At 54.8% G+C, this 17,793-nt stretch overlaps 1 protein-coding gene across 1 annotated transcript in view; it reads right to left on the bottom strand.

The window, feature by feature from the left end:
* The window catches only part of CRHR1 (corticotropin releasing hormone receptor 1), a 48,141-nt gene extending 30,653 nt beyond the window's left edge, over window positions 1–17,488 (bottom strand). The window contains exon 1 of the mRNA XM_039250684.1: window positions 17,215–17,488. Coding sequence (XP_039106615.1) covers window positions 17,215–17,247 — 33 coding nt within the window. The 5' untranslated portion in view covers window positions 17,248–17,488. The remainder of the gene's footprint in view (window positions 1–17,214) is intronic.
* Between the last annotated feature and the right edge of the window lie 305 nt (window positions 17,489–17,793).

The following is a 17,793-nucleotide window of genomic DNA, read 5'->3' on the forward strand; positions in this document are numbered from 1 at the left end:
GCCAACAGGGCTGGCACTGTGCAAAGGAAAAATGCTTCTTAAAATTCCTGAACCACCCTCTCCTCCCAGGAAAGGTCGCTCTGCACAGAACCAGTGCCTGTGCCACGTTTTTCTCTGAGGAAGGGTTTGTAAAGGCTTCTGGCTCATTCCTGAATCCACTTCCATGAAAAGTCTGGAGTTTTCCTATGTATTTCACCACACCACACACTGATCTCCTCTTCACCAGATTTCCAGCTCCATCCACAGGTAATTATTGCATGATGGGAACAGGCCCCCAGAATTTCCAGGATATTGTTTGTTTCCTTCCAAGGCTGAGAGTTCTTTTTTTTTTTTTAACTTTTATTTATTTATTTTTATTTTGAGAGAAAGAAAGAGAGAGAGAGCATGTGCAAGTAGGGGAGGGGAAGAGGGAGAGGCAGAGAGAGAATCCCAAGCAGGCTCCATGCTCAGGATGGATCCTGATGCAAGGCTCGATCTCATGACCACGAGATCATGACCTCAGCCACAATCAACAGTTGGAGGCTGAACTGATTGAGCTGCCCAGGCGCCCCTAAGGCTGAGAGTTCTTAATCTGAGGTCCGCATGCAACACGAGGAGGTGTGAAACCCTGTAATTAAATGCAGCATGGTGTGTGTCTTGACAGCCATTTTCCCGGGTAGGGCACAGTGTTCCCTCCACTGCTCAGGGAGGTCTACACCCAAACTATACGGCCAGAGCTTATGGTGGATGAGGTCGCATCAGAGGCCCAGGCCTCCACCAAATCACACCAAAAGTGGTTTTGGCCTCAGAACCACCACTTTCTTGGGCCGCTCTGCTGGCCTCTCCCTTCTGTCACTCGCTCTGGCTGCTGGCTCTCCTTCCAGAACCGTTTCTGACAAACCAAGTGTTCGGGACATTATGAGGTTTACTATTTTCCAGACAGTGGTAGAGAAAAAACAAAATGGCATCAGGAATCTACAGCTGGCGGGGTGCCAGGCTCCCGCACTAGGTGATGCCTCACCTCTGCACAGCAGCCGGGCAGCTCCAAAGCCCAAAACAAAGCCTGTGCCTCAGTGGCCAATTCCTCCCCGACCAAAAAGCCGAATCTTGAACGTTAAATCTGAGAAGGCCAAGGGCGCGCTGCCACTGGGTTTATAACGTGACTGTCCCAGTGGGTCCCTGACAGGAAGGGGCACTGTTCCGAGGAATACAGACGGGACAGGTCACGTGCTCTGTTTTACAGGGGTTTTGTAGCTGAGTCCAAAGTCATAGAGCTGTTTGTAGCAGCTGGGTGGGGACTGGGATCCAGTGGGGAGGCGACCTGGGTCTGATTTTTAAGTGGATAGAAGCTGGAGGGAGGGGGAGGGCCCAGATCAGGACAGGGCATGGAAAGAAGGGAGGGGCAGGAGAGGGAAGGTGCAGGGGCCCTCAGAGGGGGAGGGCTGGGGGTGGCAGTCTGAAGCTGTGGCCCATGTCCCGCCCCCAGGCCAGCGCAGTGGCGGGAATTAAAGCTGCCATCCCAATTCCCAGTGTGGCTCTGGCATAAAGGTTAATCACACCCAGACATGCTTATTAGAGGCCATAAATAACTAAGCCGATGAAGCTCAGTTCGCTCTTTGAGGCACAAAAGTGCAATTTCCTTTGATGGGATGATTGGGTAATTAACCTTTTAGGGAAGGTCCTGAAGGGCCGCTGGAGGGAGAAGAGGGGTGGCCTGGAGGCACTGGGGGCTGCCCCCACCACCCAGGAGTTCATGGTGAGCACGAAGGGCCTGCCTTCTTGCATGACTCCCTCTGATGCCGGACTTGGGAGAACCCCCAGGAAAACCTGGTCTGGGGGCCAGGGCCAGAGCCAGAGCCACATTCCAGAGCGATCCCTCCACAAGGTCCCTCCTGCTTCTAAGTTCTGAGCCTAGTCCCGCCACTGATATTGTGACATTGGGTGAGTCACCTGAGCCTCCAGGCAATGAGTTCTTTCTTACCTGCACAGCAGGGATGTTGACCGCTTGGGGGAAAACACAGAGAGATCACTTCTGAAATGTAAAGTGCTCTGCACATGTCCATGGACCGAGTCCACGGTTTGGTCACTCTGGGCCTCAGAATCATCCTTGATTATCAAGAGAGTTGAACTAAAGCAGGGCTCTGTCGATAGATAGATAGATAGATAGATAGATAGATAGATAGATAGATAGATAGATGATAGTGTCTCTATCCATTCATTCAATGGACACTTAGGCTCTTTCCAGGTCTCCACAATTGTAAATAATGCTGCCACGAGCATGGGGGTGCACAAATCTTAGAGACAGTGATTTCACTTCCTTCAGACACATACACGGACAGTGGAATTCGTAGCTCATACAAAAGTGCTATTTTTGGGGTGCCTCAGTGGCTCAGTCGGTTGAGCATCCGACTTCGGCTCAGGTCATGATCTCACGGTTCGTGGGTTTGAGCCCCGTGTCGGGCTCTGAGCTGACGGCTAGCTCAGAGCCTGGAGCCTGCTTTGGATTCTGTGTCTCCCTCTCTCTCTGACCCTTCCCTGATCATGCTGTCTCTCTCTCTCAGAAATAAATAAAACATTAAAAGAAAAAAAATTTCAGAAGTGCTATTTTTAATTTTTTGAGGAAACTCCATACTGTCTTCCACAGTGGCAGCACCAATTTACATTCCCAGAGACATGTGCGGAGGTTCCCTGCTCTCCCCATCCTCTCCAGCAGTTGTTACTTCCTGTCTTTTTGATAGTTCTCATCCTAGCAGGTGATATCTCATTGTGGCTTTGATTAGCATTTCCCTGGTGATGAGTGATCGCCTCTTCATGTACCTGTTGGCCATGTGAATACCTTCTTTGGAAAAACGCCTATCCAAGTTCTTTGTCCATTTTTAATTGGAGTATTGGTGTGTATGTGTTTGGTGGTGAGTTGTTCACATTCCTTATATATCTAACATATTAGTCTTTTATCAGATATATTGGTTTGCAAAGTGTAGCCTGTTATTTAAAAAAAAATTTTAGTGTTTATTTATCTTTGAGAGAGAGAAAGAAAAGCACAAGCAGGGGAGCGGCAGAGAGAGGGAGACACAGAATCCAAAGTAGGCTCCAAGCTCTGAGCTGTCACCACAGAGCCTGAAATGGGGCTTGAACCCACAAACTGTGAGATCATGACCTGAGCTAAAGTCGGACGGTTAACTGACTGAGCCACCCAGGCGCTCCTAGGTGTAGCCTGCTTTAAGTAAAGCCAAGAGAAAAAAATCTAAATGTGAGAAAGAAGAGGGTCATAAATCAGGATTTCTTTAAAAAGCCGGCTCCCCTGTTGCATTTAAAAACTAGGATCTGGTTTGTAGAAGCAAAACATATGCCCAGTCAACTCTGCAGAGACAAGTCTGCGCCTCCAGGGCACAGATCTACAGACACAGAGTGATGGTGGTGGGCAGAGGCGGGGCCCACGTGCCACTGGGCAGTTTCCGCCCTGCACGGAGGTGCCAAGCAGAGGGGTCCCTGGGGGATGGGATCGCAGGCTGTGCGCCAGGCCCTCCGGGGTGCGTTTCCTGATCCACGCAGAGGTGCGCTGGACGCCAGCCAGGGTGAAAACAGACTTGGTACGAAGGACAGCGATGCCGTGCGCACCCCGCCTCAGCCCTCTCGTGCCTGCCCAGGGCCTTTGCCCCCTAAGCAGCCTCCGTTCCCCTTCCTGCCCAGGCCAGGTCCTCCCCTGACAGCCTCTTTCTGTGACAGCTGCAGCCTGTCCCCACCTCGAGGCAAAGAGCCTGTGCGTTTCTCCAAAAGTGGGTGGGTTGGGAGAGATTATTTTAGGCAGATGAGAAATAATTTATTGTTACATTTAATTAACTTAAATTGGTGTTGTGCAGAGAGGAAAAAATGGAAAGGAAAATCTCCTGCCTACAGATCAGGCTTGCCGGGGGTGTTCCTCGCCTCCACCCCTTCTCCCTGGGGTCCTGGGCTCATGGTGTGCCCTGCCCCCGCCCCTTGATGCTTCTCTCCTCCACTCCTGTAATAAGGCCCCTCAGCACAGCTGAAAGCACTGGGGGCCTGCTTCACCCACCCCAGGGCCAGCGAGCACCTGCAAGCCCCCAGCTCTGGATTTACACAAACCCCCACCCCCACCCCCACCCCACAGATCCCAGATATACTGGCCATTGGCCTCTGTTTGGCTGTCTCTACTCTCAGTGGAGCCTGGCACAGAGTAGGTCCCACTATGCATCGAATAAATAAATGACTGACTGAATAAATGAATGAACAGGTGGGTTTTACTCTCTGCCTCCTTTGACCACGAGGTGTCCACCAGGAGTTTCCTATTTCCCATTTTCTAGCATCACTTTTCCTCTAGATGCCAGGAGCTGTCTCTTGGATGCTTAGCCCTTCGTTCCTTAGCAGGGTGTCCTGGAGGCAAGAACTTTTTGGGGTGGGCAGTGCAGGGCCGCGATCCTGTTCTGACTCTGGCAAACTTGCTCCATGGACGAGTCTCTCCCCTGCTCAGTTTCCTCATCTGTCAAATGAGTGTGTTCCCTACATTCCGTTGCAGGTCTGAACAGGCTGTGCCTTCAGGATCTATGGGAGAGTAGAAATCAGGTCTCGAACTCTGGGGCCAGAGATATCCACATGGGAATCTTTTATCTGCCCTTTCCTTCCTGCGTGACCTTGGGTGACTTAACTTTTCTGAGCCTCAGTTTCCCAATCTATAAATGGGGCTAATAAGGATGAAATAGTTACACCCTCAAGCTCTTGAAGAGTCAACAATATGGTGCATTTAAAACAGCCCGGGCCGAACACATGGTAAGCAGTTAACAAATGGTAATGAGAACTATTATTGACTTTGCGCAAGTGGCTTCCTTCCTGACTTGGTCCTTCTCTCCGGAAGTTCCTGGACGGGTCCTCTGGCCACCCAGGGCATGCGCACCCACTTACCACCAGCACTCTGTTCCCAGCGGCCAGCATCCACCTGTGACAGTGTGTGGTGCCTGCCTGCGGGGATTCGCTGGGCACAGGGAAGGGAGGTGGTGGGGGCGGGCAGTGCCCGGAGCACTGCTCACCCCCACCACCTCTGCTCTCCTTTTTTGCTGCTTCTGCGTTCATTCTCTCCTTCTCTTGGTAGGATTCCCTCTCAGATCCACTCATTAGTATTTTCTCATAGCTCATGGCCTTCATTCTCCCTGCCTCCCTCCCCTTCGCCCTCCCATCTCTATCCTGGTCTCAACCTCTCCAGCTCTCTTAGTCTTCATAGGTCTCCCTTTTCCCTCCCTCTCTTCCTTCCTTCCTTCCTTCCTTCCTTCCTTCCTTCCTTCCTTCCTTCCTTCCTTCCTTCCTTCCTTCTCCCTCCTTACTCCCTTTCTCTCTTCTTTCCTTCTTCTAAATTCCAGTTTTTACTGAAGGCTTTGTACAGAGCCAGACTCTCATTTTTCCCTTTTAATCCTTCTGGACCCCAAGAGTTGGAGCCTTTATTCTCTTCCCACCGCACAGATGACAAACTGATGCATACACAGATGGTAACTTGCTTGAGGTTGTTTATCACAGGGAGTGGAGGGCCTGGGGGAAGAGCCGCACTCGCTGCTGGGATTGTACCCCTGGGCCGGCCGGCCTGTTTCCCTGAAGGTCCTGCCTCCCTTCCTGCTCCCCACCCATCCCCCCAGCACAGACCCTCCAGAAGAAGAGGTACAGGTCTCCTTTGCCTCTTGCTCTCCAGTTCTGGGCCACCGCCTGGCTTCCCAAGAGCCACCAGTGGGATTCAGTGGTAGACACCCGTCGGACGCTGTCAGGGGGCTCAGGAAGGGTTGAGTTTGGTTCTCAGAGAGAAGTGGAGCCCGGCCGGGGCTCTGATCCGGCCCTTTGCTCCTGGGAGCCGTGAGTGGCTCCCAGACTCTGGGAAACCATCCCTGAGGGCGTGGGAGAGGCATCTGCTACTCTGGGACACAGAGCTGAGATGCCCGGGACAGTGTGTGAAGTCAGAGGCGACACAGGTGTCACTACCAGCTGTGCGCTCCGCTCCTCGGCGTAGCCTGCTCTCTGACAAAGTAGGAATATTTCGGTGTCAGCAGAAAAGGGAGGTCCTTGAAGAAGCTGCGTCTTAAAAGGGATATGAAATCAGGTTCTATTAGAAAATGGCTAAAGGTTTTGAGGCTGTTTTTTTCTGCAGAAGCAACTGCCTTCCAAGGCCCTGAGGGGTTGGTGTCAAGGGGCTCCTTGACCGGCGAACCCCATCGAGCAGGGTAACTTGCAGCAGAGATTAGGAATAACTATATACTCATCCGTAAGGCAGGCAATGGCCCTCCCTGTTTCTTTGCCTGTAAAAGGAGTGAATTAGATGAAACCCAAGGCTTCCAGATGGTCCTTGGCATCTGGGATAGAAAATTCTGTTTCTCAGGCTGCACCCCAGAGATTCAGGTTCAGCAGTCCTGAGGGGAAACTCAGGAGTCTATTATTTAATGCTCTCCAAGTGACGCACCGAAGTGAGGGTAACTGAACCAGTGCTTCTCAACTGGGGGCAACTTTGTCCCCCATGAAACATGTCGGGAGATATTTCCGGTTGCCACAACTAAAGCACTATTGGCATTAGTGGCTGGAGGCCGGGAAGGCTGCTCTATAAGCTCAAATGCACAGGGCAGCCTCCACAGCAAAGAAGGGCCTGGCCCCAAATGTCAACAGTGCTGAGATTTGGAAACCGTAAGCTGGAGTGGTTTGTAGCGTCCTCCCGGATCTGAAAACGTGCACCTGCAAGCCCATCATGGAAGCTGGGGTAGGGGTGCGGGGGTGGGAAAAGCGAGGGGGGGCGGCTGGGGAAAATGAGAGAATAAGGGAGACAGGTCTGTAAGACAAAAAGAGGCCCTGATGCCACTCCATCCAGCAAATGCCCCGTGGGACCTTGGACCAGTCATTCACCAAACTCCTGGCCTCGGGCTGAAGGCAGGGCTCCTTCGGGAATGGGGGTGCCTGGCCAGCTGAGCAGTCCCTCAGCTCACTGCTGGTGCTGCCCAGTGGGCTTCTCCAGGCAGGGGTGTGCACGGGAGAAGCAGGAAAGTGCCAGCCTGCAGGTGCAGCCAATGCAGGGAAGCGAGCAGCCCCAGGAAGGCATCGTGCAGTCACCTCTTCCCGGAAACAACAGGCAGACGGGGCTGGCCCAGCCCAGGCTCTGGAGCAGCCTGTCCCCAGGGCTGGCACTTTGGAGGCAGGAGGCAGAGCCGGCCCCTGGAGCACTTGCTCCCTTATCTTGGGCCAGCCCGGGGCCAAGGGCTAGAACCGACATGGGACTGATGTCTGTGAGCGATGGGGTGAGCCCACCACAGGATATCCCTTGTCTCATCAGAGCACCGCGACCACTGAAGGTCATGAGTCTTCCCCCGGCCTTAGTGACAAGGTGCAGCTTGATGCGTGAAAACCAGAAGGAGGAAGGGGCCCACGCAGAATTGCCAGGGGCAAGGGCTCTGAGGAAACCAAAGGATTCCTTCCACCCTCCGGGCTCTTCCTGCCCGACGAGCCGCTCTGGCTGTCGCCGAGTCCTGACGGCAGGACGTGCACAGGTACAGAGCACGACCGGCAGCCAGGCTCCCACGAAAAGTGAGCCAGGGGGATTCCAGGCCATGAATTCTGGCTCCAGGGGAGGGCTTCAGACCCACCCATGGTGGTCCCGAGCAGCAGATGTTTGTCACTGAGAATCAGCATTCGGAAACCCTGATGTGATTGTCCTTGCTCGGACATCCTTGCGCGATGTCACTAGACTCATCTCCTTGAACAACAGGGTTAGACCAAGGCCGATGTTGTCCACCTCTCCGGGGCAGTCGGGCCGCAACAGTCTGCACGGCCATCACTGCATTAGGACCAGGTGCCAGTCCGCCACGTGGTCCTTCCCTGCAGCCCGTTTGAGAAGCCCCGCCTTAGCTGGAGGAGAGCTGACGATGGCTGGCTTATCGGGGAGGCCCCCCTGGAGGCGGCTCCGTGGTTGGGGCCAGCGTCCGGGAGCAGTGGAGGCTTGGGTGGGGGGACCTCCCCACAAGAAGTGGGGGGGGGGTCTCACCCAGGCAGTTTGGTTGAGGACGGGCCCTTCACCACAGAGGCATTTCCTCTTTATTTTCCCTCGTGGCCCAGACGAGGACCAAGCCTGGAAAGGTTGTGTGACTTGCCCAGGAAGTAGCACCTGGTAGGCACCCTACAGCCCCAGCTTTAGGGTCAGTGCCACCTCTCGGGGCTGCTCCACTCCTCAGGGGTGCGCGTGTGCCCTGCGTCTCACGGCCTGGCAGCAGCATTAACGGCAAGGCTCTCGGGGCTCAGCAAACCGGAGAGAATGACTCCGAAGGCTGCCTGGCCCCCGCCCGTAGGGAATGGAGGGGTTGGGAGGTGGATTGAGAGACGGGATCCCCTGGAGGGAGCCAAGAATGGACCCACTGCTTTCCTCCGGTCTCCTCTGGCCACGTCTGTCTTGCCTGGCCCTTCCTGCCTCGTTAGCTGCAGAACCAGCGCAGCGATGTGGAGGGAGCCCTGGGCTGCCACCGAGCCTCCTCCCAGCCCCTCCTTGGGGACCTAAGCGCCCTGCTGTCTGAAGCCCCCAGCCTTCAGACAAGGTGGTTAAGCGTCTGACTTCGGCTCAGGTAAATGATCTCACGGTTTGAGGGTTGAGCCCTACGTAGGGCTCTGTGCTGACAGCTCAGAGCCTGGAGCCTGCTTCAAATTCTATGTCTCCCTACCTCTCTGCCCCTCTCCTTCTCGTGCTCTGTCTCTCAAAAATAAATAAACATTAAAAAAAAAAACATTAAGACCCCCCAGTTCCGTGAAGGTTCTTGCACCTTTGTCCTCAGCCCAGCTCCAAATCCCCCTCTAGCAACGTCTCCCACTGACTGTGCCCAGAACCCTCATGATGCAAAGTGATGCCCTTGCTTTCACATGGGGACAGATGCCCCCAGTGCTATGGGGACCGGGGTGGGACACCGCGCAGGGCTGGAATCGCTCAATGTTACTAAGCGGCAGTGACAGTGTAGCCCTGGATAGGCCAGTGAGTCATAAATCCACAGCAGAGGCAGAGGAATCTATCTGTCTAGCTTGTCATTTCTGTGTCTCCTGTCGCCATAGCACCTCCACGGGCACAGGCACTCGTGCAGCGGGAGGCAGGATCAGGGAGATGCCCTCCCCTTCCGCATCTATGATGTGCCATGTGTGCGCGGGGCACTGGACTAGGTGCTGGCAGCCTCTGTGTTTGTTTTAATTTAAGAGACTCCTCCGGCCCTGATAACTCTGAGTCTATGGCGGGAACAGGGGCCGGGAGTGAGGGGGGCAGGGGGGCATGAGTGACCAGGGGTCCATGGGGGGTCTTGTTAGCGAATGTGTGGAGCATCCTATGGGAGGAGGGCCCCCTGTTGTCTGAGAGCCCACCATGCACTAGAAGATGTACTTGGACTGGAGGGCTTCCTGGAAGAGGGGGTAGGGGATAGTTCAGGAAGACTTTGGTGGACATGTCAGACAGGATCAGTGCAGAGACCCCTCCCACAAGGAGCATGGCCAAAGGCAGGGCAGCAGTTAGACATGAGTATTCTGGCGGTGGTGGGGGGGGGTGCAGTGTGACTGAGGTGGAGGCACAGAGGATCGATGGATGCTAGGAGTGTCTGATTCTTCCACCTCTAGAATGGACAGGAGGACTCCATGGAGACGTGGGTGTGGGCCCTGGCACAGAGCCTACTCCGTAAATGGTGCATCCAGCCAAGAGAAGTGGAGAGAAAGGGCAGGAAGAGGGGGGAAAGTAGGGGCACAGACCAAGCCCAGGACACCGGCGTCTGTCCCAGGGCCAGCCTCTCGGCCTCCCAGCCAGGCACGTGTGGCCCAGGGAGTGGCCATGGAGAGTGACCATCCACTCCCACTGCTGAGCCCACCGCCCCTGGGTGTCCGGCTGCTCCTCCGGGAGTCAGTCCTCCAGCGTTGGCCCCGAGCTGGTGAATGCCACGCACCAGCCTCGCAGGTTTGACTGCACTTAGAGAAGCCAGGACGGGGTGTGACCGTCTAAGGGGGTAGCAGGTGGGGGCACGCTATTGCAAATGCTGCAAAAATGGCTCAAGACAGACAGATAGACAGATTGCATGTATAATCAGCGAGGACCACAAAGGCAGCAGGCTGTGTTCATTCTGAACTTGGGGAGGAGAACTCAGCCCTGGCCGCAGTGGGAAGCTGGTGAGGGCGAGGGGAGCACTCCGGTGTGCGCACCACATGCATCAGCAGCCTCACATGGCGAGCCTCAGCCTCAGATCATCCCTGCTCCCCAGGAAGGCTAGCAATGGGCTGGGGAGGTGATTCTTGTAAGAAATGAAGAGGGGAAATGTCACCTCCAGCCTCGGAAGCAGGGCACACGGCCTCTTGGGCGCTACAGAGAAAGTACAAAGCAAGAACGGCCAAAACTGACACATAGGTCTTTTTTCTTGCTACCACCTCTTTCTCTCTCTTTCCCTCTCCTTCTCCCTTCCTCCCTCCTCTGTCCTCCAGGCCTTTCTGTCCTGATCTCTCTCTGTCTCGTGCCAGCTTGAGCCAGTGGTACTCACCTCTGCATCACTTTTAGTTTCTGTCTCTGTCTGCCTCTCCCTTGCTGTCTGTCTGCATGCCCACATCTTCTATAATGACAACATTGTGCACCCTGAACAGGCCCACAGCCTATGGGATCTTTGCCTCTGTTAGTGGCATCGGGGCACCCCAGGGCAGGGGGAGGTGGAGGGGGAGTCCTCCACCCCGGAGGACTGCGCCTTCGCTTTCTCTCCACCCTCCCCCAGAGTAGCCAAACCCCTTCTGGACCCAGTTTCCTCCAGCCTGCATAGCCCAGCCGTGCATCCTTGGGCCTGCTTTCCTCTCCCCCCCGCCCAGCTCCACCCGCACAGTGTCAGGACGGCCCCTCTGGAAACCACTGAGCCTTTCCCACACCCTGCCAAAGAGGCTGGAGAAATACGGGTCAGAGCAGAGAAAGTCCCCGCCATAAATGAAATGTCAAGTCTCTGCCGTAAATGAAATGTCGCGGCCCTCCTTGGCCCTACCCCATCACCCCGGGGTAGGCTCGCCTCCTGGCTCTTTGGCCAGGTACCTGCCAGACACACTAGGCAGAACATTGTCCCAAAGATCCCCTAAGTCTCCCACTGTGCCTCAGGATAGCCCCACCACCTCTTCATACTCCAAATTACAGTCTGACAGCCTAGAACAAAGCTACGGAAGCAGCTGGACCAGTCTGGCCAGTTTCTGTCCTGGGCTCTGACCTAGGTGCCCTGGCTCACCGCCACACTGGCTGGAGGTTGGGGACAGATTGACAGGTGGAGGGGGGCAGGGGCGGACCCCACAAAGCCCTCCTCTAAGCTCCTCACGGGGGTGGGTGGGGGTGCAGCAGGGCCAAGGTGGGATCATGACATTGCCTGTGTTTATAGGGCAGGAAGGGCACTCCCCAATCTCTTCGTTTGTCTCTGAAACAGTTTCACGGCTGCTGCGTGGACCCTCGCCAAAGAGCAGGCAGCTCTGTGGACAGGGGACCCGTCTCCCAGAAACGCATCTCAACATGGCCATTCCACAGGAAAGGAAGCTTATGTCCCTGCTCCCCAAGCTCCCTCCCCCTGTCTTCCCCACCCGCCTTCCTCCATTTTGCCGAAGCAGACACCACTTACTCAGAAAAGGTTAATAATCTGTTGCTTAATACATTCCAGCTAGTTGTTTTCAAAATCATTGTTTGCATCAGTGAGTTAATCATGTTATATTATCCTCCCTACATGTCTGTACTTTTATTATCAAACGTTTTCCCAGATGTCAGATATCCAGAGGGCCGATTGCAGGAGCCTCGTCCTTGGACTTTGCCCTCAGCTGACAGCAGGTGACCCCATCCCTTCTCCCCCAGGGGACTGTGACAAGGCTCTGGTGCAAGGGGAGATTCTCCATTGCCAAGCATTCCCCTCCACTTCCCATTTCCTCACCCCTGCTTTGATGGTTTTCTTTGGATTAATAAAATTTGGCCTGATTTATTAAGTGACCACTATCGTGACTATGAAGCACTTACTATATGTCAGACACTGCGCATTTGGGCTTAACTTCACACCTGACATCTCATGAAATCATGATGATGAATCCCTTAAAGGAGGTACTCTTTTTTCCCTTTTTACATTTGAAGAAACTGAGGTTCAGAGTGATCACCTCACTTGCCTGGAGCCCACATCTGCTTCACATGATGTTCCCACCTGTAAAAGAAGATGCTGACCGCCATATTGGGTGGAGCGAGGGAGCTGGCCAAGAGCAAGTCTGAACGCAAGCGCTGAGAAAGGACTCGGTGATGTTAGTGCCAAGGGACTCTGAGAATCTAAGTAGACAGGGGTCATTTGTAATGAACAAATTCATTCTTTGAATGTAAAAACTGTAGCTAAAATTGAGACTTGGCCTTAGCTCCAAAATGGACTTACACTTCCTTTTGTTGATGCCATCGTTGGTCAGAGGAGAGTCAGAGCTGGGAGACATCACCCCACCCGGCTCTGCACAGAGGAGGAAACAAGAAAGGCTCCAGGTCACCTGCTACCAGCCAGCTCTTCTCTGAACACAGCAAAGGGGCTAGAGTTTCATGAGCCAAGGCTCTACTCTCAGCAGATCCTCTAAATCCCTGGAGTGCTGCATTGGCTGTTTGCTGCTAGCTGTCTTCCTTCCTTCGTTCCTGCCTTTTAAAAAGAGTATCCTTTAGGGGAAATTCCTGTCTTTTCTGTATCAGAGATGGCTGTGCCTGCTAGAGTGGTTTTGACATGACATCTGCATCCCATGGGAACAGCAATGAGTCCACTCTGATCGTGCAGAAGGAAACCCGAAGATGCAAGAATAATGCCATCCATCTGGTCAACAGACATTTGAGAAATGCCTACTACATGCAGTGGATTCTTAGGCTCGGTGCTGTGAAAAGGGAAAGATGCAAAAATGCTATATATTGAGCATCCAAGAGTCCTTCTTCCCAGTTGTTTTTCCTGCATGATCCCCTTCATCTGAAATGCAAGCAATCACCTTGCAGCTTTTTCTAAAAACAAACTCTGTATCGGGTGTTATTTCAGGCACTTTTCCATGTATGAACTCTTTCATCTTTACCTCAACCTTCTGAGTTAAGTATTGCCTCCATTTCATAGCTGGGGATACTCAAGTACTTAGTCCAAGTACCAAGTACCAAGATGCCATGGCTGGGGAGGAACAGAGCTGGGAATTGAATCTGCTGCACCCCACTTTTCCCAGGTAAGGTCATGGCCCCAAGAAGTATTTGGAAACAGATCTTTCACAGAGACATAAAAGGTACCAGGGAATCTAGTCCAACACCCCTGTTTACAGTAGAGAAAATGCAGCTCAGAGAGGGATGGTGACCTATCTTAAGTCACACAGCTAAATTAGAGGCACAACTGAGACCAAAGTCAGATTGCCAAATCCCAGGCTGATGGTCTCTCCACCCCATAACTGCTGATGATAAGCCCCTGAGCCTAACGCCTTCCTTCTGGCCACACCACGGCCAGGGCTCGGGTCTATGGGTTCGGCACACATCATGGGCCCTGGGGACGCTGCCAAGGGGCACGTTGGACCCTCCAAACTCCCGTGCAGCTGAACCCCGCTGGCTGCTGACGCTCTCTGAGGAGCAAATGTCAGAGAAGGTGAGAAACGGATTTTCCACTTGAGCTGATCCTCACAGCCTCTGCTTTTCCACGGGTCCGAATCCTCCTTGGGAACTGGACAGACCCCTCCCTAGAGATTCATTTCCAATCCAAACGGCCTAGCCTGGCTTTCAGCCCCACTCTCCTCCTTTCACCTGGTTTGTGGCCAGCCCAATTGTCCCCACACAGCAAGGCAGGCTGGGGCCCCACCCTGGGCTCACTTTTTTTGCCTTCTGCCAATGCCCCCCTCAAAACCTGGCTCCATACTGTCTGTCAAAGAAAGAATCTGGAAATGGTCCAAATGTGCTCCAGTATAGGAATCCAAAGTATATCCACTCACAAGCAGTACGCAGATGTCGACAAGCTCCCTCTGGAGGCTTGGGAATAACACAGGCCAGACTTGGGCTGTGACAGAGTAAGTGACAAGGTGTGCCCGATGGCCACAGTGGTGCCCAAACCTGCACTTGAGAAAGGGCCTACAGGCATTAACTCAAAAAACGATAGCAGTAGCTGTGTTAGGAGGGTGAGGAGGTAACAACTGTCCCTTCTGGTTTCCAGACTGTGTGTAGTGCTGCGAGATTGCTCTTATGATGAGAACAGTAGCAATAAAACCAGCACCGTCTTCAGAACTCACCCTCCTTGAGGCGCCTGAGTGGCTTAGTTAGTAGAGCGTCTGACTTCGGCTCAGGTCATGATCTCACGGTTCATGGGTTCGAGCCCTGCAGCGGGCTCTGTGCTGACAGCACAGAACCCACTTCAGATCCTCTGTCCTTCTCTCACTGCTCCTTCCCCCTCTTTCCTCTCTCAAAAATAAATAAACGTTCAAAAACAATAATAAGAACTCATTCTTCTTTACTAATCCCAGCAGGCTTTGCCTTCTCCACCCTCACACTCCCAGAGCCCACCTCTTGGAGCCACACTGGGGTCCCCCTGCGAGGAGCTGCAGATGGTGGGTGACCCAGAGGTGCTCCATCCCCCTGTCCCCTGGGGGCAGACACAATATTTCACCTGTCCCCTCCTTTGCCACTCACCTGCACACACTCCCCCCAGTTCTCTGTAGCCGGTGCAGTGCTAGGCCCGCCATAAGGGCCCCGGAGTGGTCCTTTCCCGAGACTGGCTGCAACAACAAGTGCTGGGGACAAAACTGGATTTTGGGTGAACTCCCCTGAACGCAAACTGACAGAACTAGAGGTCCCTGACTGGCTCAGTCGATAGAGCAAGTCACTCTTTTTTCCTTTTCTTTAATGTTTATTTTTGAGAGAGAGACAGAGCATGAGCGGGGAGGGGCAGAGAGAGAGGGAAGGAGACACAGAATCCCAAGCAGGCTCCAGGCTCTGAGCTGTCAGCACAGAGCCCAACACAGGGCTCGAACCCACAAACCAAACCATGAGACTATGACCTGAAGTCAGATGCTTAACCAAATGAGCCATCCAGGCGCGCTGAGCATCTGACTCTTAATCTCGGGGTTGGGCGTTCTAGCCCCATGTTGGACATGGAGCCTACCTTAAGAAAAATAACAACAATAAAAATAAAATAATTACAAACAGAACTATCTGGGTTCCCATCTGGCAGAGGTCTAGGATGAGATTTAAGTGGCTTAGAATATTCGCTGATAAAAGCTAACAGAACACGGCCTGAGAACAACAGTGCCTGGGTTTGAATTTTGCTCCACCACTCAATGGCTGTGTGACCTTGAACAAACTACTTAGCCTCTCTGTGCTTCAGTAACAATCCCTACTTCCTAGGGCTGTTAAGACTAAATGACTTAATATTTGCAAAGCAGGTAGATCAGTGCCCAGCAAGTTGTACATGCTACATAAATAGAAGGAACGTAATTATCCAGGAGCATTAGCTGGCCATTCATTCTCTGCCTCTCCCTCATTGGGTATTTATTGAACACCTACTGAGTTCATTAGGCCAGACATAAAGGGCACACACATCTCACCATCTAGGAGGAAAAAACACACACATAACAACAGAAAAAAAAAAAGTTTGTTCTTTTAGGAAAACGTGCCAATTCTAAGCAGAGAATTACACAGGATTCTAAGAAGGGCCAGAGAAAGAACATTCAGCGATTACTATGTAAACTTAAAAAAAACCTCCAAACCTATCGTTCAGTTCTCTGAATCCATTTAAAAGATCCAATTCAGTTTAATGATTTGTGAATTCAGAGCAAGGCTGGGTACACACTAGCCTTTCGGAAAATATGCCCATTCGATGCCATCTATTTAAGGTCTCTGGATGTTTTTCTTCCTACCGCCCTCCCCCAGTCTTGATCACCCAGAAAATAATCTCTGGGTTCACCACTCAGTTGATGGGTGGGGGAGGGGATATGGGTTCAATCAGACCAACCCTCAGCAGTTTTTAAAAACAACTTATAAATGTTTGGGAGGCGAGGGAGAGGATTGGAGAAGGCTTCAGTAACTGGTACCGTCTCCACCGACCACCTGACCGCGGTTACATTTTAAAATTTTGGTTTAAATCGAACCACTGTGAGCTGGTATAGGTACAGTTGGTTTAATAACTGATAGAAAACTGAAATTCAGTCAATCCGCATCCCTCCCCCAAATCCATTCACTTCTTTTCAGTGTAATCGCTTTTAAATGCTCTGAACCCAGTCAAGCTGGTGCTGTCTGCGTTTGTAGCCAAGGCCGTCCACACCGACCCTGCGGAGTCCGGGATCCTCCGGCTAGAGCGCGGCTCCCCGGCAGCCGTGCGGAGGCCCTCCCACCTCTCCCTTCGGCGGCTGCTTACGCGCCTACACCCGGCGAGCCGAACCGCTTTGGGAAGCGCCGGGCTCTGGAAGTGGCGGCTGTCACTACCCGCGGGCCGGACTGACGACACCCCCAGCCCTAGCCCGGCGTACTCCGCCCTCGGGCAGCCCGGTCGCCCCCAACTTAAGCCGGCAAACGCCGGGCGTGCGATCTGGCGACTTTTCTAAACTCCGGGCGCCGAAATCGCGTCTCCAGAACCAGAGCGGCAGCAGCAGGCGCGGCCGGCCGCGCGGCGCAGGGACCGGCGAGCGAAAGGGCTCGGCGGAGCGAGCGCGGTGCTCCCGCCGGCCCGCAGCGCGCAGGAGCTGCGACCGCAGCCGGATGCACCGTCTCCTCCCCGGAGATTGCGATATTGATCAAAGGCTGCGAGACACGGGGGACATTTATCTCCCCGGACTCGCAGCTTTTCCGAGCAGGGAAAGGGGCAGGAAGGAGCTCCCAAGAACCAGGGCGGGGGCGTGCGGGGGGCTGGGGCTGGTGAGAGCGCGCTGGGGTCGGCGGGGAACCCCTTTCCGGAGCCTCCCGTCTCGGGGTCGGGGTCTGCACGGGAAGGTGGGAGGTGGAACCAAGTTTTCACTCCCGGAGGCTAAAGCGATTCTCCGCACAGAGCTGGTCGCCCGGGTGGGCGGACCCCCTCCTCCACCAACAGCCCGGCAGCTTCGCCACAATGATGTCTTTTTTCACTTGAGTCCTCCTCGCCCCCGCCACGCCGGCTCCAGAGGTCCAGCGAGAGGGACCTGTGCACAGCCCTCCCCGGTGACCCCCGTCACACCCACAGCCCACCCGCGCCCCGCGCCGGCCCGGGGCTGGGGACGCCCGCTCTCCGGGGCTGACCGGCTCGCTCTTACCTTGACCAGCCGGAGCTGCGGGCGCCGGCCCATCCTCGGGCTCGCTCGGTCACCGTCCCGGACGCCTGGGTCCCTCGGACATCCCAGAGGGGCCGGCCGTTGGTTGCGGGCTGGGGCGGCGCGGACTGGGCGGCCGGGCTCCCGTGTCGCTGCCCGGCGCCGAGGTGCCCGGCTCCGCGCTCCCCGGTCCCGCAGCCCGGCCCGGCCCCGCGGGCTCCCGCTCTCCCCGGCCCGGGCAGGTCCGGCCGCCGCTTCCCACCTCGGCCCGACCCGCAGCCGCCCGGCGTCCCCGCCGCCTTCCGCGAGGTGCGCGCAGCTCCCCGCCTCGGCTCCCCGCCCCCTCGCCTAGCGTCCCCTCCCCTCTCTCCCCCCTCCCGCCTCTCCCCTCCCCTTCGGTCCCTCCTCCGCGCCGCGCCCCTCGGCGCGCTCCCCCTCGCCTCCTCTGTGCCCTCCCCTCCGGGTCCTGCTCCCCGCGCCCTCGCCGCGCCGACCCCGTCTCCCTGAGCCTAGGTTTGCGGCAGCCGGCGGGACGCGCTGGCCGCGGTGGCGGCCGCTGCAGCCCGGGATGGTGTGGGGGCG

This window comes from Hyaena hyaena, unplaced genomic scaffold (assembly GCF_003009895.1).
Source record: "Hyaena hyaena isolate Hyena2069 unplaced genomic scaffold, ASM300989v1 scaffold_378, whole genome shotgun sequence".
In the NCBI taxonomy this organism is placed as follows: Eukaryota; Metazoa; Chordata; class Mammalia; order Carnivora; family Hyaenidae; genus Hyaena; species Hyaena hyaena.